General features: G+C 32.6%; 2 protein-coding genes and 1 long non-coding RNA gene across 3 annotated transcripts; 1 reads left to right on the top strand and 2 right to left on the bottom strand.

Moving 5' to 3' along the window:
- The first annotated feature begins 8,192 nt into the window (after positions 1-8,192).
- Positions 8,193-9,742, top strand: LOC101515318 (uncharacterized). The gene is made up of 2 exons (XR_190425.4): positions 8,193-8,715; positions 8,809-9,742. It is a non-coding gene; the product is annotated as an uncharacterized lncRNA (long non-coding RNA).
- Positions 9,207-19,381, bottom strand: LOC101514993 (protein RETARDED ROOT GROWTH-LIKE). The gene is made up of 7 exons (XM_004514703.4): positions 18,924-19,381; positions 15,986-16,094; positions 14,847-15,009; positions 10,876-11,024; positions 10,623-10,774; positions 9,820-9,934; positions 9,207-9,719 (listed from the first exon to the last, which is right to left on the bottom strand). The coding sequence occupies exons 1-7, from the start codon at positions 19,298-19,300 to the stop codon at positions 9,582-9,584; spliced, it is 1,203 nt and encodes a 400-aa protein (XP_004514760.1). The 5' UTR covers positions 19,301-19,381; the 3' UTR covers positions 9,207-9,581.
- Positions 19,382-23,494: 4,113 nt separating this feature from the next.
- Positions 23,495-24,706, bottom strand: LOC140920065 (probable cyclic nucleotide-gated ion channel 14). The gene is made up of 5 exons (XM_073367379.1): positions 24,688-24,706; positions 24,573-24,577; positions 24,305-24,493; positions 23,920-24,156; positions 23,495-23,629 (listed from the first exon to the last, which is right to left on the bottom strand). The coding sequence occupies exons 1-5, from the start codon at positions 24,704-24,706 to the stop codon at positions 23,495-23,497; spliced, it is 585 nt and encodes a 194-aa protein (XP_073223480.1).
- Between the last annotated feature and the right edge of the window lie 354 nt (positions 24,707-25,060).

Below are 25,060 nucleotides of genomic sequence, written 5' to 3' on the forward strand. Positions count from 1 at the left end.
TACGGGCCCGTGATAGGCAGTATGTTTACGATTTACGTTTGGTAAGTTGTGCTGACCCGGGATAGGTGGCACCTCGGTAAACGGTACGGACCCGTGATAGGTAGTACGTTTACGACTTACGTTCCTTGGTGGATTGTGTTTGTCCGTGAGAGACTGCACATGGGTTTGTCCGTGAGAGACTACGCCCTGGTTTAAGTTAAATGAGAATTAAGAATCGGGAATCTCTGGCACCTTGGTAAACGGTACGGGCCCGTGATAGGCAATACGTTTACGATTTACGTTTGGTAAGTTGTGCAGACCCGTGATAGGTGGCACTTCGGTAAATAGTACGGACCCGTGATAGGTAGTACGTTTACGACTTACGTTTCTTGGTAAATTGTGTTTGTCCGTGAGAGACTGCACAGGTGTTTGTCCGTGAGAGACTACACCCTGTTAAATTGTGAATTGTTGGTTCATTTTGTCTGTGTAGTATTGTGTTATAAGTGTTAAGTGTATGTTTTGGAATTTGGTGATAACATGTTTGATTGCAATACCATTTCGAAACCCATGATGTTGTAGTAATTGTGTTATAAGTGTTAAGTGTTATGTTTTGGAATTTGGTGATAACATGTTTGATTGCAATACCATTTCGAAACCCATGATGTTGTAGTAATTGTGTTATAAGTGTTAAGTGTTATGTTTTGGAATTTGGTGATAGCATGTTTGATTGCAATACTATTTCGAAACTCAAGATGTCGTGGTGATTGCGCTATAATTGCTAAGTGTGATTGTTTGGATTTGTGTGTAAGTGTTGATTGGTTTCGAAACCCTTTAAAAAGCTGAATTTTGCTGATTTTTGCTATTTTCCTGTTGCTGTGTGATGTGTATTCGAATACAGAAAGCTGTATTCGAATACAGACATGTTGTTTTTGCCACTGACTTACTGTGTAGTCGAATACAGACTACTGTATTCGAATACAGACATGTTGTTTTGCTATTGACTTACTGTGTAGTCGAATACAGACTGTTGTATTCGAATACATACATGTTTTTTCTGCTGAATGCTGAAACAGCCTTGTATTCGAATACAGAGATGCTGTATTCGAATACAACAATGTTGTTTTGTTAAAAACTTCATTTTTCAACCTTGTTTATGCATGTTTGGCATATGGAAACCCTTTTAAGGTGCATACTTAGTTGAAAGGTTATTTTGTGCATTTAAAACTTAAATGTTATGTGTTATCTGTTAATTTAGGTTGGCGACCCTTTACAACTATTGTGGAAATCTGGGCTTTGCCCTCAGATGAGAGCCAGGACGATCCTACTAGTTCGTACCCTACGGATGGGAATGCTTGACTGGAGCTACGTGAGGAGGATCTCACGGGGCGCGTGGAGATCACTCAGGGTGTATAGTTTTTTTGGTAGGATGATCAGATTAGGTTGATGTATAGGGACTAGACGTCCTTCTTTTTGGGTTGGAGTATTTTAGTTTGGAAAACTGTATTGATACTAATATTGTCAGTTTGACATCTTATTTGAATGGGTTCCATGTACCATTTGTATTTGTGTAAATGCTTTGGAATTATATTTGGAGAAACTTTTCCGCTGCTTGTAAATTCTGTTGACTTATTTGTCGTTGTGTTACGACTTAAATGTTTATCCAAAAGTATTTTCTTCTTTATTCCTTTGTTTTTATGAATCTCTTTTGGAAAAAAAAAATATACCCTCGCTTTGAAAAACGGAGTGTTACAACCCACAACGGGTGACGTGAATTGGGCGGGTTGGATTGGGCCCAACGGGTCATACAAGTAGCACCAGAGGGTACAAAGGGGTAGACGCGAGCGGGTTCGGGTCATGGTTTTTGGATCGACGGTGACCGGGCCGCCCGAATACAGTTTATAATATTTATTATTATTATTTTAAGTGTTGAATTAGGATTTGATTTAACTTTTTTTTGTGTGCATAATTACGGTTGTGTTTTCATCTTTTTTCATCTTTGTTATAAATATTATGATTCATTTTGATGGTTTAGGATTGTTGTTAAAAAAATGTATATTTAATTATCTTTTTATTTGCTGATTCAGTTTTATGTTTATTTGATTAAACTAAATTACTATATATTATGTTTTTGATTCATTACTTTTATGATTTTATATATGACTCTAATATCTATTGTGATTCTTTTATTCTACTTTCTATTTAGAATTATACTATAATATTTCTATTCATTTTTATAGTTTGCATGTTAATTGATGTCTTGTTTTTATTCTTTCTTAAATAAGTTTAAATATCATAATTGTTGTATTGTTTTCCATTAGCAGATGCAATAATCTTCATGTTGAATACAACTATTAAAAACACTAATATCCATAATGTTGTATTGTTTTATATTTATTTTAATTAAAATATTTATGTGGTGTTGTAATAATTTATATTTATTTATTCTTATGAGTGTGGAACTCTCAACAATGTTGGTAGATAATTTTAAAGGCAAAATCCTTTAATTTTTGGATTTTATTATTGCTGGAAGAAGAACAATATGTATATGTTGTTAACTTTAAAATAAAAATGTTACTTAACCTATGAAAAAATATATATATAAAAATGTTCAATGGCCAAACAAATTATTTGAGCCAACAACTTCTTTTATTGTACTAAAGCTTAATAAAAATTAACATAATGGCCAAACAAATTCTTTTAGCCAACAGATTTATTTAAAAATTCTTTTAAATAGTACAGATAATTGGACCAAAAATAACATGATAAAAAAGTCACAATTGAATAAAAAAAAATGCTCAATTGTGTCAAAAAATCAAGGATGGCTCAATTAACCTAAATAAACCGAACCAACAATCCGCTTAAACCGAATACCCGAGAACCGACCAAACCGAACTCTGACATGAGTGAAATTGGGTGTTTAAACAGCACCCGCAAATTGGGACGAATTGTGTTTTTAAGCCTGAACTCACCCAACCTAGCTCGTTATTCACCCTTATATCTTTGTATGTTCGTATGTATATAAGGATGGACAAATATGATATATCGGCCCTTGCCCACAACAGGTGAGGTGAATTGGGCAGGTTGGGTCGGGCCCAATGACTCATACGGGTAGCATAAGAGGGCCCAATAGGGTAGGCGCAGGCGGGTTCAGGTCATGTGTTTTGGATCGGCGGTGACCGACCCACCCGAATACATTTTATAATATTTATTATTATTATTTTAAGTGTTGGATTGGATAACCAAGTCCAATTTGATTCGGCCCATGAAAATAATCCAACTCTAATTTCAATCAAACTCACAGTCTCACACAATCCCACCCACAACCATAATTTCATTATCTATCATTAGTCATCCTTTCAAACCCTCGAACCCTAGTTCTCTCATCACACACACAAAGCTCACGTTACACCAACAAACCCTAATTCCTTAAAGTCTTAACGGCGACCAACGGTGGTTAGTGGCAGTCAACATTCACTAAGATTATCACTTATTATCTTTGTACAGATAATTGGACCAAAAACAACCTGATAAAAACAATCCCAATTGAATAAAAAAATGTCCAATTGAGTCAAAAAATTAAGGATGACCAAATTAACCTGAACGAACCGAACCGACAACCCTCTTAAACCGAATACCCGAGAACCGACCAAACCGAACTCTAGCATGGGTAGAAGTAGGTGTTTAAATTGCACCCGCAGATTTGGCGGATTGGTGTTTTCGGGCGCGAACTCGCCCAACCCGGCCCTTTTTCCACCGCAGTAAGTATGTATGTATGTATGTATGTATGTATGTATGTATGTATGTATGTATGTATGTATGTATGTATGTATGTATGTATGTATGTATGTATGTATGTATGTATGTATGTATGTATGTATGTATGTAAGTATGTATGTATGTATGTATGTATGTATGTATGTATGTATGTATGTATGTATGTATGTATGTATGTATGTATGTATGTATGTATGTATGTATGTATGTATGTATGAACGCATTTATTTACCGAGCTCAATTTTCATCTTATGTTCGACCCATTTGGTTCACCAACCAAGTTCAATGAGCTAATTCTCAAAATCCACTCTTGAACTATTTTCGATTTGGTTTGTTTCATTGGTAGTCATACATGACGATTAGGTCTTCAAACATATGTTTTTCTCATGTCATGTGATGTAAACATCCAATGTTCAAGTACCAAGATTGCTATCTTAATTTTGTTACTAAATATTTTTGCAACATAAATGATTTTATCCTTAGAGACTCAAATATGTTTTGGTCCTTTATTGTTATCCTAGAAGGTCTTTTGTCCCTTATAATTTTCTACATAGGACATGCTTTTTCTATCATGACGTTATTAATTTGTAATAATATGAAGAGAACATGCTATTATTTTTTAAAACATTAGATAACTTTTTCTTCTTGAAAATTAATTCCCCGTTTATCACTTATGTTGATGTCCAACCACTCTACAATTTATAGTTTCTCTTTCATTCTATGGACTTAACTATTATTCCTAGTTATTAAATATCAACCACTTGTCCAAGCATCTTTACTTAATCAATATTAAACAAGCAAATCCACTTTTTCCATTTCCCAAGTTCCAAAACTAGCATTAAATCTAAGGTGAGCTGATTCAGAATTAAATCATCTTGATTAAATAAATGTTAAACATGCCATAAACATCTTAACCCGTAAATCTTACTTACAAAAACATTGTTCTTTAACTAAAGAAGGTTTAGCTCATAATGAGTTTAGAAACGGAAATAAAATGGAACGATAATGAAGTCATTACATAAATAATGTTACAGTAAGAATCAATTGATAGAGTAGAAATACAAGTTACAACAGTAGTTGTCATAGGGTTCATTGCAGTAATCAGTTTTTGTCCTCCTTCCTCAAGTTCAAGCTCCAAAACTAACTACAATGGCTTCCAAATAAGGTGGAAATGAAGGGCAATGATGGAGCGATGGTATATGTTAGGTCTATTGTGAGACTCTGAAAATTAGGTTTTCCTCCACCGTTTTTTCAAGTTTGCAGTTGTTGTCCTTTTTATAGGAGAGTTTTAGATCACTTTTTTCTCTTCTAATGATGGAGCGATGTTTTGGCCAAATGAAATAAAGGTAACGGACAACTGGAATATTCAATTATTGCTCTCCTTGTGTCCTTATGATAAGATTATCATGTTCTGGACCCACAATTTGTTGTTGTCTTGCTATCTCGCATGGATGTTGTAGTATTTTACTTATACTATAGTCAATTAATTATTTTATGCATCAAATCAACACCAAACAACATAATTCCAACTTAAACTAGTCTAATCTAATAAAAATAGCATTTAATCAAATATTATATTAAGAATACTAAAAATTAGTAATTTAATAAAAATATATTCTCAAGTAAAGTCTAAAAAGTGGGAAATAACTCATTTATTTAAGAGTTATTACATCCCCAAAATTGAATCATTGCTCATCTTCGAGTGATGACTAAACAGAGACCTCTCCATTTATCAAAAACAAAAAAAGTAAAACATCTACACCTTTCATGTTATTCAAGGTCATCCTCATAGTTCTATGTGTGTGTGCAATTCTACTTTATGATTCAAAACATCTAGTATTTTAGGAGTTCACTCAACTCTCACAATGAATATATTTCTTTCAAGAATTTTACCTCCAACACAAAGTACACAGTTTTTATTTTTCTATTGGGCATTTTGAATTTTTCATTTATTTACCAGACATCTTAATCACTTTTTTCAACATTCTCATTTTTTTTATTGCTCCACCTTTTGACATGAGCCAAGGGGTGAAGATCACTCAATTACTACTCAATAAAACACTTTTTATCACTACCTTTTGACGCAAATAATGGTGTGAAGACCACTCAATTACTATTTAGAGAAGTGAGTCTTCTTTTTCTCTTTTCTTTCTTATATGACTAAGGTGTCACACTTTTTCCATACACTGATTATTAACAAATGGTATATCTTATGCTAAATGCTTAATTCAATTGAAAATTTTCTTAATAGCTTATGTCTTGATATATCCTAGAGTACCTTAAACCTTTTCACAAAAAGTATAACTAAAAGTGGAAAAACTTCTAGAGTTCAAATCTAAGGTCCCAACAAAATTAGAGTTTATTCAGATTAAAGCACAACAACCATTCCTAAGACTAAAAAAACAATACCATCCTCTCCCCCATTCTTATAGTAGAAGTAGTGTTGCCACTACTTATGCTAAAATTTGAAAAGGGAGATGGAATTTAGTAAAAGCAATATAACGCTAAATTATACTAGAAAATATCTAACAATTAAGTTAAAGTAATAGAGAGAATATAGAAAGAAGATGATATTGCCCTAACAGATGTTGTAGCAATGCTACAATATTATGGTTTTGCACAACATCTATAGGCTACAGTAGCTTGGTTTTCCATAACATTTGCCTGCTACAACATTCATGCACTGCTTCTTTTCCTTCACTGTTAAACCATGAGTTGAGAGTGAGACTCAACTTTACAACCTGTCAAACACATCAACTTACCATTCCCAATTCAATTCTCATACTTAAAAGTTAGAACAAAACAAGTAATCATAAAGAAATCAAGAAATTAAGGAAAATGTTTGGGTTGCCTCCCATGAAACACTTCTTTATTGTCATTAGCTTGACACTTCAGCACCCAAGTTACGGTGGATAATATGACAAGAAACATATGTCATCCTCATTCTTCCTTCCTTTGGGTAGAAATCCCATTGACAAGATAAGACATTAGGATTGGTTTGGGTCTTAATTAACATATAGTTTGTGATGCATTGGCTAGATAGGCTATCCAAGTCACTCCATAATTTTCTCCTTTGAATACGAGGACTCTATTATACGCACCCTTAGATTGAGGGTTAGCCATTAGGAATAACTCTTGTGATTTTTACACCTTTTAAACAAGAATAACCAAAGCTCTTGATGCCACTTGATGTTCTGTTTTGTATTTATTAAAATAAATGACAAGGTCATACTTGTAGTATGAATTTCCATGACTTTAATAAGCATATTAAGTGAGAAACTCATGTAGTTGCATACATGTGATATGTAAGTTCATTATTGTGTGTCATTATAACAGGACACATGAGGTTGAAAGTTTTGCTACACTTAGTCATTTGCTACATCTTTACATAGAAGTTATAGATTCATACTCATTTATGAGATATCTATAAAATCAATTAATACTATCCAAAGACTCCACGAGAAGTCTGATGGTTCTAGATACATCTTGTATAAGCATTAAAGTATTAGGATTGACTTATGTATGAATTAGCATATAGTTCGGGATGCATTGGTTGGATAGGTTATGACCGAAGACATAAATTTAAGGATGGTTAACATGTTTTTGTATGTGTTATGGGACCTAATATATTAAGTACTTAGCTATATCATTCTCATTTTATGGTGATATGTGATTCATAGTCCCTTTGTACTTTGTCTTTATTTCTTTTATCAATAATTTTAGATCCTATTGAAGAAGAGTTGTAGGTGAAGATGGTTTTCCTCTTTCTACTTTTGATATAGTTGGTAATGGAGACACCAAAGTCGCTTAATGATGAGTGTTGTTTTGTTTGGATAGACAAATATCTTTTGAAATCTTTTAGTTTGATTCATTTGTAAACTATATTTGAATAATTTATCTAATATGTATTGTGCAATATTAATGAATCCATAGGCACATTATTTTTGTGATATATGTATATATAAATGTTTTTGAAATAATGTATCATGTATTTAACTTTAAATTCCTCCGTACTTTATTTCTATGAAGAGTGTTTATATATATATCCGAGTTACATTAGTCATTTAGGTTTCATCAATAGGACGGTGGAGCATCTCAATCTCTAAGTCACACACATCAATAGCTCTCTTTGTAGATATTGCATTATCACAAAGAGACAAAAATAGAAAGTTTAAGACTTCTCTCAGTGAAAGTGGATTTTGATCTTTAAGATGAAATTGCATCATTATTTTGGCCATCATGAATCTAGGTACACTTTTGCATATTTTTTGTAATGATTAACAAGCATGATTTAGAGATTTTAATGATTAATTTGGTTTTTTGAATGTGTGTATCTGATTTCCATTTGTCTTGCATTTACTTTACTTATTATGAATAAAAAATCACCTATTCCTAAATTCAAAAATCATCTTACTCATTGTTGAAACATGTTGGACCAAACACAAATTCATTTTAAACTTATAATCGAGTATAGGTTTATCTAATTTTGATTATTATCATTTTCATATGTCAACACCATCACAACCACTCTACTTTTAAACCACACCCTATCTTACTCATTCTTGACCTCACCCACGAATCCCTCTTCCAAAATCCATTTCATATGCTTTTCTTTTTCTCTCTCTTCCACCATCATCCCTGTCCCCGTCTCTTCCATCTTCACAACCGTGAGAGATTGAACCAAACGACCCAAAGCCATAGCCTTTGATTTCTCGCTCCCACCCATTTAAATCTGGTTCATGAACCTATGCAAAACTTCATGATTATGTGTTTGCGATGGAAGGAATTTGAGTCTCGCGATTCTGATGCGCAATGGTTCAACGAGAGAATAAGAACACTAAGCTTGAGAATTGAGAAATAAGAGAATCAAGAGTTATTTTGTTGTTGTTGTGGGAAGTTGGTGAGGTTGGTGTGAGGCTTTTCTTAAATCTTCTTCCTCTTTTAGTTCTCTGCAACATCCACGTATGTTACACTTGTCACATTTCCATGTAAGTTTTGAACTGTTTGTGCTGATAGAGGTTGCATTAAAAATTAATGTTGATTTTGAATTTTCAGATTGAATAGTGTCTACAGATTCCATGGAGTCCGACACCTACTTTGGTTCTTAAGGCACTCCTCCACACTGAGAGGACAGTTAGAAGTTGTTAATGATCATTTATACGCATCTCTTTATTGAACAAGAGCAGAGGTTTACTTCGAATCATGCTGCTAAAAAAATGTTGAATTACTCACAAGAATTACAGACAAAAAAAAATGAAACTAGATAGTCTCCAAGCTTTAGGCATCATTGAAACTTAATTACCAAATTAGAGACTAGTTTCACCGTTTTCCATTAATGATTCAGGCGGAAAGTCATGTGTTTAAATGAAGAGGATCCAAGTTAACTTTGATCATTAATAGGTGGTAAAAATTAGCAACTTCCTAAGTTCTCAAAACTAAACTGAATACTTAACTGATGCAATAGAACAGAGTTGATTTATATTGCAGACACAGTATAAGTTATACAAACTAACTAGTAAAGTACCGAATTAGAATAATTTCGAATTGCTATTTACAAGTGGTATTTCGATGAGTAGCACCTAGTACTGTAATGCTACACCCATTCAAAAACAAGCTGTTCTTACATGCCCCCGAAAAGGGAAAATAAATAAATATAAATGAAATTTTGTGCAACAAAGTTGCATAAGTATAACCATAATCGTTTGATCACTCTGCTCATGTATTTTACTGCTGGTTGCTCATTATCTCTTATTCTCCGGGATTTGTTGATTGGCAGATTGTGTGTTTTTGTACCAAATAACACAACCTTCCACCAGAAAAAAATGATGCTAAAGATTCATCGCAGATCGTTGAACAATGTCATATAAAGACAGCAGAATTTCAGCCCCAATCAATGCAATGATGAGCCACTCTAGGAAATCTGATTTCCTGTTTTGAAGAATTTCTTGTAGAAATCGGATATTGTGCTGCAAAATTAAAAAAGGAAAAAGTTATAAACAAAAAGAGATATGTTCTATAGGTTCAGATAAAGAATGAAGTGAGAATTTTTAAAGCCAGAAAATAAACCTCCACAAATTTCAACTTGAAATCAAGACTTGCAAATCTCTGAGTTAACTCAAATTCATCCCTGAGATACTCCCATATCTGACCATATTTTGCATCTTTCCAAGCGATATCTGATCTGTAAACACCATTTAAAATTTTCTAAGTTGAAAGACACATAATATTTGAGATCTGACTATTCTTAAGTCCAACTGTGTATAACTAACGTGATCCAACTTGAGAGAGCGTTAACACACACGCACACATTAATTTCCTTTCATGATTATATTTACTTTTTTATGTTACATTAATTACTTTACTATTGTACTTTACCCTGTTTTACCAGTGTAATTCACTGACTCATTCACACTAGGGTTCCAATGTGATTATGATAGCATCAGGCAAGACCAAATTATTGGAATACGCAAATGAAAATCTCAACAAATAAAAAACATAGCTACATCATTAAGCAAGCACAGCCATTGCAATTGCAAGAATAGCAGTTGACATAGAAATGTTTTGACGATTCAAGTCTGCTTCAAGTGTTCTTTCGTAGTGTTCTAATATACCTTTAGGGCACACATGACTTTCCACCTCTGTTAAAACAATATAAAAATATTACAGAATGGCATTTTCATAAGTCCTGGAGCTCATGTTAACTGCATATGCAATTATACATGTGAAAAACTAGCAGAAAACTATGTTTTCAATATCAACCAAACACATGTGTTGAGGGTTATGTATAACAAATAGATAAAAGAAAAATGAAACTAAAGGAGGAAATGTGGGCATCATTTGATCCATATTACCACGAACAGAATTATTACCTCTCAAATAGTCCAAGCTTTAGAATCACATCAGCAAGATTTGAATTTGCCTTGCCCACCAACTGGAAAAGTTTTTTCCTTTGCATCTTGAATTTTCCAGTCGCTTCCATCTCACGATTTATGTCTGTAAATTCTGCAACCATTCCATCAACCTAGAATACAAGTGGAAGGGGGCTGTTAAACCCTTAGAGGAACATCACCAGTTTATGGTGTATCCAAATATCAGAAAATCCATATCGCATGCAGAACATACCTGCCGGCCATAGTAATCAAGAGCAATACTCTGACCTAGAACACTACCAATAGTCCGAATTCCATCAACGTCTAAGTATTGTAACATTATGTAATCAAGTCCTCCTTGCATCCATGTGCTTAAAGCTGGTTTTTCTCTAACTTCATACTCTAATATCTCATAACAGAGTAAAATCAAATTGTGTAAAAATCTAAAAGCGTGTTAACCTATAAAACATTATGAGATAGTTGAAAATTTACTTATAATCAATAAATAAAGTAATCCCAATAAGATGGAAATGGCATACAAAAACTATAAGTTCAAAACCCAAGAATTTAAAGGAAAAATTAAAATATTTTATGGTTGTCAGACATATAGACATAAAATTCCTTAAACATAATATTACTCACGTCCTCCATCACTTGGATCACAACCAAGCTACATCACAAGGAAAAATAAAAGGGTATATCCTGTTGCAATTGTAAGTGTGCAAAACCTTGAGTACCACACTCCAAAAAACAGAAAAAACAAGTCAACGAAGATTCCAAATCCCTTAAAAAGTCTGTTAACAATAACCACTAAAGAGGCCATATTCAACAAAACCAATACATGACAAATATCCAATCTTATCCAAAATCTAGTGATTTGCAAAGAAACCTCATAACAAAAATAAGAGTTTAGCTCTAACTGTATACACTAAATTGTAGCATAGATCGCATCTCACTGCAAAAATTTAGTCTTTGTTTCTATCAAAACTATAAAATAAACCATCAATAATCGATCCATGGACCTATGACATTCCAAAGGTGATCTATAAACCAGCAAAAATATTTGAGAAATAGAATCCATGCAAGCACAACAAATTACACTTGCATTACAGAAAAGAGCATTAGGCAACCTAAAACCCTGGAAAAGACATCATTAATGTAGAGTCCAAATATAACTTTTGACCTTTAGAGGGAATGTTGAACTTCCACAAGTGTATTAAGAAGAGAATTATTCCTATTCAAGGAGTGAAGTAGAGGAATGAAGGAGGGATTAACACAAAGGATATACCAGAAACAGCTTAATATACTTTTTACATATATTATCAATATATTTTATAAAAGTAAACATTTATACATATATTACTCTGTATACTACTTTAAGCTCTATTCTAAGACATTAAAATGAAATAAAGAAAAAGTTGTGTTTGTCCAGTACCTGACTATTTCGCAAATCAAAAGCACCCTTAATAAGGAGCCATCTCATCATTTGAGATGATAAAAAAATCAACAATAAGAAGTCAAGAACTACAAACTTGAGTTTGGAACACTAAATAAAGTGTATGGTCTATTTTACAGCATAGTTATCCAGCATTTTTCACAATAAATAAACTCTTACTGATAGAGAAGTTAGCCTAGATGAGGGTGCTTGCAGGGACTATGTGAATAAGGGTGAGAAAGACAAAGGAAAGGATGAGGTGGCAGCTGGTGTAACAGAATGAGCGTACGAAAGGGGAATATGCAAAATGTAAGGGATAGGGTGTGAGGAGAGAGACATTCTTTAAAGAACAACCCTAGAGCCTCATTTTCTATCGTCGTCAAAGAACAAAGTTTAATCTCATAATCATTAAAAAAATCTACCATTTAATATTTTTTCAGTTATCCAACCTTTCCAAATCCATTTTTATATGTAAGAAAAAATTCATTAAGAAAAAAATTGCTAATTGGAGGGCAAGAATCTGTTAGGCCTCTTATTAGTAAATATTATAAGTTATGGTAGTTATATTTAAATTATGGCAGTTATGTTAATGTAATTAAAACAAAAAGATACATTATTGCAAAAGGGGGTAGGTGGTTATTGATTAAAAATTGAGAGGGAGAGGCCAAACTCTCTAATTCTTGGAAGGGAGAGACCACGACTCTAGAATATCTTGGGAGGGAATCATTTGTAATCATAGACCATCCTATCTCTATTATTGTTTCTGGTGTGTTTCTTGTGTTCCATCAATACAAGAATGATTATTTAGTGATATTATTAATTCTGTTATACCAGTTCTAACACTGGTATCAGAGCACAAGATCTTGGGGCTGTTTCATGGTTTACACACAAAGGATGGAAGCACAGATTGAGGCTCTCAGGATATGATGCATTTGGATGGGTGAATAAAATCAACCGTAATTTTGAATTGAAAGGAGTCATGAACGAGAAAATCTTCAGGCAGTCATGGATGCAATGGAGGAAAAGGCTCTAAATTGGTTTCAATTGTGCGAGTTGTGCAGTAGAACCAATGTGGAATGAATTTCTTGGTGCACTTCTTGAAAGATTTCAAGCAACAATAACAAAAAATCCTTATGAATTGTTAATGAGTCTCAAACTAACTGGGACTGTGGAAGAATATCATGGAACAATTTCTTTATTTTCTTCACCTTGAGGACAAGGTGATTCTTTTGGGGGGAGTATTGTTAGACCTCTTATTAGTAAATATTAGAAGTTATGGCAGTTATATTTAAATTATGGCAGTTATGTTAATGTACTTAGAACAAAAATATAAGTTATTGCAAAAGAGAGGGTAGGATGCTATTGATTAGAAATTCCAAGGGAGAGGCCAAGCTCTGTAATTCTTAGAAGGGGGAGACCAAGACTCTCGAATATCTTGCAAGGGAATCATTTGTAATCAAAGACCATCCTATCTCTAGTTTGTTTCTGGTGTGTTTCTTGTAATCCATCAATAAATGAATGATTATTTAATGATATATTATTATGTCATGCCAGCTCTAACAGAATTCTCAATCAGAAGATAAAATAATAAATAAAATAAATTTTAAAAATATAAAAGTGAAAACATTAATGAAGAAAGCTTCCAATCCCTCAGCCGATCTGTCGGGAAAATGACCTTAAAAGGTCATATGCTTCTCGCCAAATAAAAGCTAATCATATGATCTTATCCCAATACCCAAATAAATTGCTAGGCCATAGAAATCTACATAATATACAAGTGTTGAACTAACCATAAGCACCAAAGAGCAGCTCATTACCCCAAAATTTTAGCCTCATCTATACCAAAATTACTAAATTAGTTCAATAAACTAAAGCACAGTTGATTCATAAAAACAATATAACAGTTCCCATAAAGTAACAAATGCATGACACACATCAGAGGAAAGAATTTAAACAACCTGCATCCAAATAAATCACTTGCCCTTAGAGGGGGACCTTTGATCTGCATATAATTTACTAATTTATCAAAAGGAAAAATAACTTTATTCAAAAAATAAGTTACAATGGGAAAAGGGATTTCCAAAATTTATGAAACCTTTCAATACAGTGCCTATATTTTCCATTCTATTTACTAAAATATTTGCAAATTGAGAACCACCAACACCATATCCATAAACATTGAGCTGTGGCTTCTAAACAGAAACAGCATTTACAAATTTACATGTGTACAAAATTAGATTGAGAAACATCACTCCAACAACAGCAATCATGTGCACAGTGTAAATGTTAAGACTACAGTTTTACACAAATGCCACCCATCAATGTCAAAATGGATTGTTATAAAGCTCAGCACAACCCATTGAAGCTTAATGGAAACTGGCTATTTTTTGTAATCTGCTTTTGACATCAACCAAAATTAATCCATATTTAATAAACCCAATAGAAGGATATCTTACAGTTACAGGTTCAAGTTGTAGTGGAATCAACCACTTGCAAATACAAGAGAAGGATATCTACAATAAGTTATAAGTCCCCAATGAATCTGACACATTGGCAGCAACTTTATAGCATCAGGTTTCCCTTTACATCATGTTATTATGCTAACATTCACAGTTTAGTCATTCTAGAATAGAATCATAAATTCCGTTTTCTTTATAAAATTTGGAAAAGTATTTAAAAAGATAGCCTTGACAAATTAGTAACGTTGAGAACTTTAGATGCTGTTTACAGGATTTCGTGCATGAAAAACTTGAAAACTTTTCAATTTTAAATTGGATATAAGAGCTCACCATCCTTTCTCATTTCAGGAAGCAGACCAGATGCATGCTCCCTAACAATTTTCAAATAGCCATCCACCTCATGTTCAGAGACATTAAACAATACAATGGAGCCATACTGAAAAACCACCATGTAACAGCCATTCGTTCCATTCGAGAAAGAAGTACCTGGACCCTGAAACAAATTCATATAATCATTCATTGCATGAAACCTTTTTTGACAGACATAATAGCTTGTGAAAGGATAACAAAATGAAAGAAGAAATAGTTATAGCTTACAAAGTGAAGACAGTGAGCTCTAATTTTTAAATAATGCTATTGACTTTATTTACCCATTCTAAACAATATGTTTGTTTGAATGATTATTGTCATCTACATCATTGTCAGCATTGTGGTTGATATTCAAGTCAAAGGAGTACTTTAAACCTCATTTTAAAGGGACACTATCCATATCACATTACATCCCAAAGGTATGAGCTAGGTCTCGTGATGTTTTTGATAAATAAAACTGAAATGATAGCTAGCCTAATAGTTATTATATGAGATCATTAAGCTTCTTCACTACCTCTCGTTCCTCCAAATGAAATTAAAAGAAAGCACATAGATTGAATGCACTTATGTGTTTCAACTGTCAACATAGGACTACAAATTATCCCTCAGACACCTACATCTTAATTAATGCAGCACTGAGGATAAATACATAACAAACAAAAAGTGACAAGAAAATGTTCTCAAAGACTGAGACCGTTGAGGATGTCGAGAGCTGAGAAGTCTTACCTCCTTTGAGAAGAGTAATTTCATTAGATTAGGTTAGTAGATTGAGAATAAGTAGGCAGTGTCTAAATCGTACTTTATTTCAGAATTATTTAATAAATGTCCAGTTTTGAATATTTTGATTATTAACGAATTTTAAGCTGTAAGGTTTTATTTAAGGATTTTACTATATTATTTCTTTTACATATTATCAGTACCTTATTCTCTTGTATATATATGAAATCTTTTTGTCATCATTTCAATTATCGAACCCACGTAACTACGAATTATAGTTTTGCTCTTCATACAGTATATTTAACTGCCTAGACAGCATGTTCATAATAACAAAACAATATAAAATAAAGAAAGCATGGCAGAACACCAAGCTTGAGACATACCTTAGAATCGCAAAGATTGCCAAACTTGAGAACAACATAATTAGTCATCCGTGATGAGGGTGTAACAAAGTTTGGTTTGTTCTGCTCCACCAAGCTTTTTAAATCAACACTACATCCAAAATGAAAGTGAGATGTATAAATTAATATATATATATATATATATATATGAAACAAAAAGCACACATGTAGTTAACAACATTTAATTATCTGGTTCTGAAAATCCAGCATTACTTGCCCTATCCCTTTTTTAATTTTCCTAAGAATTTGTTTGCATGGAGGATTTCGGAGAGAAAGGGAAGACAGTATAATTTTCTTTCCAAGTAACCATTCTGTACTCAAATAAATTATTTATTAAAAGTATGAATCATCGTGAAACTTATTGTCTTTGTACCATTTTAAATTTATAAGTTGTTAACACCTTATTACTCTCTTAATCAGTGTTGTCATATTTCTGCCATGGCAGCACCATGGCATTATGGCATGGTGCATTTTTGTCATCCATATTGCCTATTATAGGCCATGTTTTTGTCATAAGCCACGATGCCATACTTGTATGGTGGATTTTTGGCTGGCCACCCTAATCTGCCATCGATAAAACTGCTCTTAATTCAAAACTGAATTTCATGCTATCTTCTTGTACTGAAGAAGACATTCTTTGTTGCCCATTTTTCACAAAAGGCTATGATTTTGTTCGCCCCTTTATTTCTCGTCACTTTTACTCCTCTTCCTTTATATCTCTCTTCTTTATGGATAACATCACCCACTACATCACTTTCTCTCTTGCTTTTCTCTTCTCTAACTATTTTCATACCCAACAAGTGTGAGAGCATCATTTTTCTTTCAAAAAGTACAACTGTTTTCCTCTAATTTCCTCTAATAACATCATTAGAATATCACACTCGAGCCTGAGTTATTTAAATACCAGCATAATTCTTTGAGAACAATCAATGGGCACTGTTTTGAAGCACTGAAAGCATGTTCCAGTTTAAAAATTAAATGTGAAATACTGAACCTACAATGCAGCAACTCGCAGTTACTGTATATTGAAGAAAATAGGTTTAAAGTTATAGTGGTGGTCAGGTTATGGCCAATGCAGTATGATACACACTGATGCGATCAGCTACTTAATCTCAGGCACCAATGGTTCTGACTCATGAAGAAGATGTGTCTACCCAAGCAGTAGCAGTAATGTAGGCTCAACATATCACAGGAGTGCTTCATTGCAATCAACGTGTAGGTGAATGAGACCAAAAGTAAAACATGTGATAATGCGTTAGAAGCTACACGATTTAAGTATATAGACAGTTGTCCACAATTCACTTTAAAACATGTGTTTATGATCTAAGTATAGATTAGATACTAAATTTGTTGTCAAACACAAACTCGTCAAGTTGTTGATTTCCGATAGAGAAAATTGGTTGATTCACTTGTAAAATTTTTGTTTTGTAAACTCGGTCTGAGGTATGATCTCCCACAAATTTACATGTCCGCAAAATTTTCAAAACTGGCCCAAATCTGCAGGACCAATTGTGTTTCAGCCAGTTTCCTCTTCAAACGTGTTTCATCAGGTCACGAGAAAAGTTTTGAATGCAATCAGGCATACAAGCTGTGACCAATTTTCACTCTAGCACTTTCACCAGCAAGGCAGCGATAAAATGGCATCCCTCCCTCCAGTGAAACGTGGCCTGTCCGCTGGCAAACTTTTGAAAACTGGTCCAGGTAAGTCTACAGCCATTGATGCAAAAACAAAGCAAGGTTCCAACTAAAATTTGACAGACTCTCTGTGTAGTGTGTTTTCTTCCATTTGATTTTGCTTTATTTTGGAGTAGAACGGTTGAATTAATATGATAATGTTATGACTTAAGCCCATGAGGAGAACCCAATCCAAAAGATTAGTTCATTAGGTGGGAGAGCCTCATGGCTTAAGTATCACATGAGCTTTCTTATCTACTGAATGTGCGGTTCATAACATTGCCACCCCCATTTAAAAACGATGTCCACAACAACTTTCACTCTATCGACACTGACCAAGTGGTATCCCTTTCGCCTTTGGTGATTTAACTCATCTATCAATATTCAATAGTTACCTTAATCTAGAATATAGGTAGCCATTTCTGTAATTCAACCCTCCATGAAAACATCAATTGTAAGAATTGAGCTCATGAGGAGAGTCCAACCCAAAAGACTATTCCATTAGAAGATAAAAGCGGTGCCGCTAAAGTGTCAAATTGAGCTTTCTTGTGGATAAAACCTTGCATAATTATACCTATGATTCACACACTAAGGGGCTGTTTAATTTGTGAAAATATTTCTTATTTTAATTTTTTTGATTGTGTTAATTTTACTCATTAATAAGGAGGTAAGAGATTTTTGAAGTTAACAATTGTCTGCATTTCTAGAAACAATGAAAATGTCAAAAAATCATTCTCATTATTTCCGGATATGCATCTTTCATTTACTAACATTTCATCTTATCTTCATGATAATGGTTTACTTCAAAAGTCTCTCATCAAGGTAAAATAAACACAAATAATTTAGGAAATGAAAACAGGAAAGATTTTCACAAAGGAAACAGCTCCTAAAACACTGATTAATTTTTCCATTCATATTCAAGTATTTTTTTTAATTCAATAGGATCCAAAGAATTACTATGTTATCGAAAACATTTTTTATCTGAATGAATTTTCTAAATACATGTTTAACAAAAACAAAAACAAAAACACTTGAAAAACAAGAGACCACAAAATTTTAATTTGGAAGAACTTTCTTAACCGATTACCCAATTCACCATTCCTAATGTTCAAAAACCCCATTCTTATTGTTTACTTTACAATTTCATATTAAATTTTACTAAACCACAAAAACGAATAATAATAATAATAATAATAATAATATTACTAATTGAATAGATTAAAAACGTAATTGGACATGTATGTACCTGGTAGAGAAGAAGAAAGCTCTAACAGGAATGGAAGGTTTGGCATCTTGGTCAAGGGTTCCATCATGAGTGACGTCAGCATCAACCTCGGAGCAAGAAACGGCGTCGTTCCAGTCGAGTGTAGAAAAGGACGAAACGCAGCGTATAATGGATGAGCGAAAATGGGGGGTGGTGAAGGAAACATGTTGTTGTGTGAGTTTTGTTGTTGGGGATAACGGAAGAAAAGAGTGAGAATGAGATTGTGAGAGAGTGGTGATTGTTCTGAAAGTGAAAGAGGAATAATAAGAAGAAGAAGGAGGAGGAGAGAAGAGGAAGGAGCGAAGGAGTAAGGTTGTTCTGAGAGTGAGATGGGTTGTGTCTAAGGTGCGCTGCCACATCTTCTTTTTCGTTTCAGTCACACATACATTGGAAGGAAGTAAGGATGATCGAACACATTCACTAAACCCTTTTTTTTATTATTTGTATTATTCTTTCATATTCATTCATTCGTTACATCGATTTGATTTTTTAAGGAACAGTTGATTAAAAATTAAGATAAAATATATTAACTTTTTAATTCAAATATGGATTTTATTTATACAAATATGATGGATTGACCTATAAAATTATTTATAATGATAAAACATAATAATTATACTCTTCAAATATTGCAATTGTGTTTTCATGATATATATGACTACGAACTTAATATGGAATTTTAATGGTATAGCTTAAAAGCCCAATCTAAATGTAATATGGATCAATCTACATGGGAAGTTCAACACAAATCGAGTACACAACTCCAATATCAAGGTCCGACTAAATATATATTCGACATGACGTGGAAATTACTCTAATGCACATAGAGATGACAATTGGACTCACATCCATTGGATATCCTAAAAAAATATCCACAATGGGTGAGATAAAAACTCACATTATGAGTACGAGTAGAGACACATGTAATTACCTAATAAGTGAATATGATTGCGAGTTCAGGTATCTTAGTACTCACCATGTTAGACTTGGCGACTTCTCGAATCTAGACAGTGTATAGATTTTGAGTATGTAGCGGATAAAAACGATTTCAAAAACTTTTTCACGAATTAAAATTATGTTTTATGGAACTATTGATAGAATTCCCCTTAATCAAGGTAGAATAATGTGTACAAAGAATTTTGTGTTGTCAAATTCTCTTTAGCCAAGGTAGGATCAGGTGTACAAGGAACAATCGAATATGAGTAGATCAAATTTTTCTCAAGTCTACATAAACCCACAAAAGTCGTAGAGGCTTAAGACGAAATCAAAACTTAATGTAACATATAAATTAGATAATTGTACTCATTTTTTATATTTTTAGAACCATTAACAATTCACATAAAAATACGATTTTAAGAAGAAGAAAAAACACATGCAAATATCTACAACAAAAATATACAGAAGAAATAAAAAGGACGAGCCGCATCGACAAACCTATGTTGGACATAGGGTGTGCATTTGCACTCTCAACTTTTAAATTTGCACGTAATATCTTTTTTTTATTTTGCACACTCTGACATTTATCTTTTGCACCTTATGCACCAACACAAGCTGCGTGGCACGCTTCCAATGTCAATAGTGTAAAACTGATCAAATCAGATTGACTCTGCAAGAGGCTAGACAAGCACACGCGTGCGTAGGAATATGGATTCGAATTGCAAATTGCAAATACTATTCAACAAAATGGCTTTACGAAAGAATCGATTGTGGTTTTGAGAGATAAAAGCTATAACTTTGACATTGAGCTAAAGAACAACCGGTTAAAAGTTATTGATACAACGTAAATAAAATATACTTAAAATATGCACTCCATTTCCAATGAAATAAAACACTTTTAATAAAATATAAACAAATTTTAACTACTTTTTATTTAATTTAATTTTTATTTTAAAGAACCACTTTATTAGTCATAGAGATAATATAAGCAATATATTTATTTATTTATTTATTTATTTATTAAAATTGTATCAAGTAAATATGATCAATCAGTTTTTTAAATATAGATAATTTGATCAGATTTTATTTAAATTTCATTGAGAGGATGTAGAGTATTAAAGATGATACTTGTAAATTATAATATATATAAAAGATTTTTATTCTAAAATTTACATTATATATATATAATTAAAATAATTTGTACTTGTTGACCTAGGGTCTTGGATCCACCACTGATGAGTCGATCGTTAGGCGTCATAAATTTTTTAAAATGGGAGTTAACATACATTATTCGCATAATTAATCGAGCAAGGTTACATGTTTATAGGCCACGATTTATGACCAGTATGATTACTTTTGCCTAAAATATCAATATTTGTAATATTTATAATACACATAATCAACCAAACAAGTTTTTAACTGTACGGTGTTGATACACGCATTATCGATCAAACAAATTTTTAACCGTACGGTGTTGATACACGCATTATCAATCAAACAAATTTTTTACGCATTATCTATTTTTAGAGTAGTTAAGGAATTCATAGTTAAATAGCAACTCTTTGGCAAATGGTAAGTGAACTAAATCGTTAAAGTAATAAAGTGATACCTTGTTATTAATTTAATCAGCGCAACAAAGTTGTAATTATATAGATAATTAAATGATTAATCAATTGATTTATAGTTCCGAAAAAATTTAAAATTAACTAGCGAAATTTCAATATGAAAAAAAAAATGATTAGGAATTCGAATCATCTCTTATTGACTATGTAATTATTAATTCATTATTTTAACAATCTAACTTATTTGATCATGTCAAATTAACCAACTAGATTAAGACCGATTCCTTGCCTTAAAATCTTTTTTTAATAACAATGAACCTTAATTTCTTAGGTGATCTATGTAAGACCCACTAGTGCAATTAAACCTTGTTAGATCGGTTCCTATGTACTTTTTAGATTGGTTTCTTGTCCGATCTAACATCAAGCGTTGTAATAAATAGTTAATTATTTAATCAGCTAAAATAATAGATGTAACAAGTCACATTCAAAAATAATTTATTAGATCGGTTGAATTTGAACCAATATAACAAGTCAAATTCAAAATTAATCTATTAGATCGATTAAATTTGAACCAATATAACAAGTCAAATTCAAAATTGATTTATTACATCGGTTAAATTTGAACCAATATAACAAGTCATATTCAAAATTGTTTATTTTATCGATGAGCCAACCAATTTAAATAATTAACTTTTTAATTTTTTTTTCTTCATAACTTTCACTCTTAAATATGCATCCTCATGATTTCACATATTACACTATTAACTAGAATTTCTCATTCAACCATATAACACAAAACTTCATACGAAGCTTTACATTCAAAAATCAATGACAATGAGTCATAATTTTTTTACAAAATCTAAATTATCAAATTTAGAGCTACATAATAGTCACTAGTTAAAAAAAAGAAACATTATCTTCTATTAACAGTCTAAAGATACTAAAATGATACAAGTGCTTCAAGCATTTTCTATTAGTTCAAGAATCAAGTTTGCACAACATTGTCGGACATTCATCATTTCTTCATCTTCGAATGGTTTTGATTCTCCAAATATCTGAATTATAAACATTGAAACAACAAAGTTATCTAAATCATGTGACCATAAAAATCATAAGTAGTTAATTAATACTAACTTTGAAAAAATCTATCACATACCCGCATCCATGAATCAACAAGACCACTAGATACAATGTTCAACATATGTATCTATCACAAAAGCAAAGAATTTTAAAACTCAAATTTTGTGCATTTGCATGTGCCTTAGCATTTCTATTTTGTGCCAACACAACAATGTTTAATTGAATTTGTAGAAGGTCAACATAGTCATTTCTAAAAAGATCTAAATGTGCATTTGAAATACATATACCGGAAATACAATAAACACTTACAAATCAACGATATGCGTGATATTTTTATCTGGTTCCATCCCAACGAACATAGGAAAACTATAGTATTCTTCTTAGGACAAATAACGAGCAACTGCCAATGACAACTACATTGTCTAAAAAGGTAAAAGTGTTAAGTACATTTATGACATTAAAATATATTTACGAAATCATATATATACTAAAATATTCACCAAACTACAAGTATCTTAATAGCTTCCCATATCTGATTTTTCAAGTCGCTATCTACGTCGTCCCAATTATCCACCAAAATACTGACAAAGCTTCGAGCAAGGGAAGCAACATGACCCTTAAAGTTTTTCCTATTTATCCCTGAAGGTAATCCAGTCAATGGATCTAAATCAATCGATAACTTCTTACCTATCATATATTTACGTTTCAACTTTGCCATATGTGTACCGCGCCTACCATTTCTTTGTGTAGATGGAGTACCCTTCACACTTTGCGAACGAGCTGACGAATTATTCATGTGTCCTTTTAAAAAAATAATAATAATGGTTAATAATATTTCAAAATAATGGAGAAAAATAATTATAGGCAATCATATCATATATTGGTAAAAATATAAACCATCAAAGTAAATATTACGGATAATGTGAAATTTATTAAGATAAATTATCATTATTACCGTTTTATTTCTTACGAGTCTTATGTTTGAATATTCTCCCATATGCCTTTTTGACGTTCATCACGAGTGGCATACTCATCGTCCACTATAGTTTCTTCAACGAAAGATAATTTAGAGAACAGGACATAGGATAAAGTGAAGTGTAAGACAATCATCTTCCATAGCCAAAGCAGAATTCATGAAAAATAACAAAGCCCAATTTATAGCAGAAGTTGTTTTCATAAGCTATCTTAAATACTTAAGGAAATAAACTTAAAACAACTAATCGACATGTCATAAGTTGTTTCTATAAGCACTCCCAAACAGTCTAACAAGTATTTATTCCAGTAGATACGTTCAAATAAGTCAACTCAATTGGATATCAAATCCTAAAATCAAACCTCAAGTTCTGCAAGCCCCACCACAAACAATAGAGATACTTCTCTATAAAACCAGAGGAAAGAACTTTATTTTCAACTGCTATTCCAAAAATTCCATGGTTGAAACTAGTGCTACTTTCAGGATTGCAGTTACTGAACACAAAAGTAGTATTCACCCACTTCATGCGATCATTGTCATTTAAGGTGCTACAATCCAAGTAGTTAAGAACACATTTCACAGGTAGGTTTTCATTTCTGCATTCAGATTTCCAACAAGTAGCATGCCTTTCAATTGACAACAAATACCATGATGCCCTCAATACCTACAAGAAAATGATTTGTTTTTTTTTTTTTTTATAATAATGTTTAATATCTAGAAATGTTGAGACATGATAACTAACTTTAAATTATGAAAGGTAACTTGTGATTGAAGAAAACTCAACACACATGACTAGCTAACATGTAAAGTACAAGGTTGTAAGCAGCTCCAACCCAAGCAGTCTTTGTGACAACACCGGTAGCTTTAACAATCTGTGAACTTAATGGAAAAATCATGTACAATCTAAGGACATATTGAAGCAGAACAATCAGTACAAGAGCATTGTTGGTATGATCAGCGTGGGAGCTTCTGATTGTTGGCATAATGAACCAAATAACAATCTGCCAACAAAAAAAGACCAACAATATACACTATAGTTTCCCCGAACACAACATTCAGTCTTGTTGTTTTAACTCTCACCAACTCTGTTCACAAAAACAGAGAATCAAAGAGAGCAAAGGGTAGTACCGGGACACAACTCTCACCCATTTATTCCTCTCATCACTAATATGTGACACACTCTTTTCTATCTCACCTTCCACTCTTCTATACATTACTCCAACACACCTGCAACTTCAACACTATCAAATTCGGAAATTAAAAACTCAATTAATAAACAAATTCACGTTCACTAAGTGCCATTCAAATAATGGATCTCACTAAAGTCACACTAGAGATCTTCTCCAAACTTGAACACAAATGGCTTTCTCAATGTAAAGACACCAACAAAACACGCATTCTCAACATTGACGGCGGTGGAACCACCGCCATTGTAGCCAAGAGATTGGAGTTAGAAGAAGAGTGCTAGAGTGTTGTTTTACAATACCAATATGATCAACGTTGTACGACCTAGTGGTTGGAATTCATGGAACTTTGATAGTCATGAGTAAGTTTCTTCTTTTTCTTAG

This window comes from Cicer arietinum, chromosome 4, assembly GCF_000331145.2.
Source record: "Cicer arietinum cultivar CDC Frontier isolate Library 1 chromosome 4, Cicar.CDCFrontier_v2.0, whole genome shotgun sequence".
In the NCBI taxonomy this organism is placed as follows: domain Eukaryota; kingdom Viridiplantae; phylum Streptophyta; class Magnoliopsida; order Fabales; family Fabaceae; genus Cicer; species Cicer arietinum.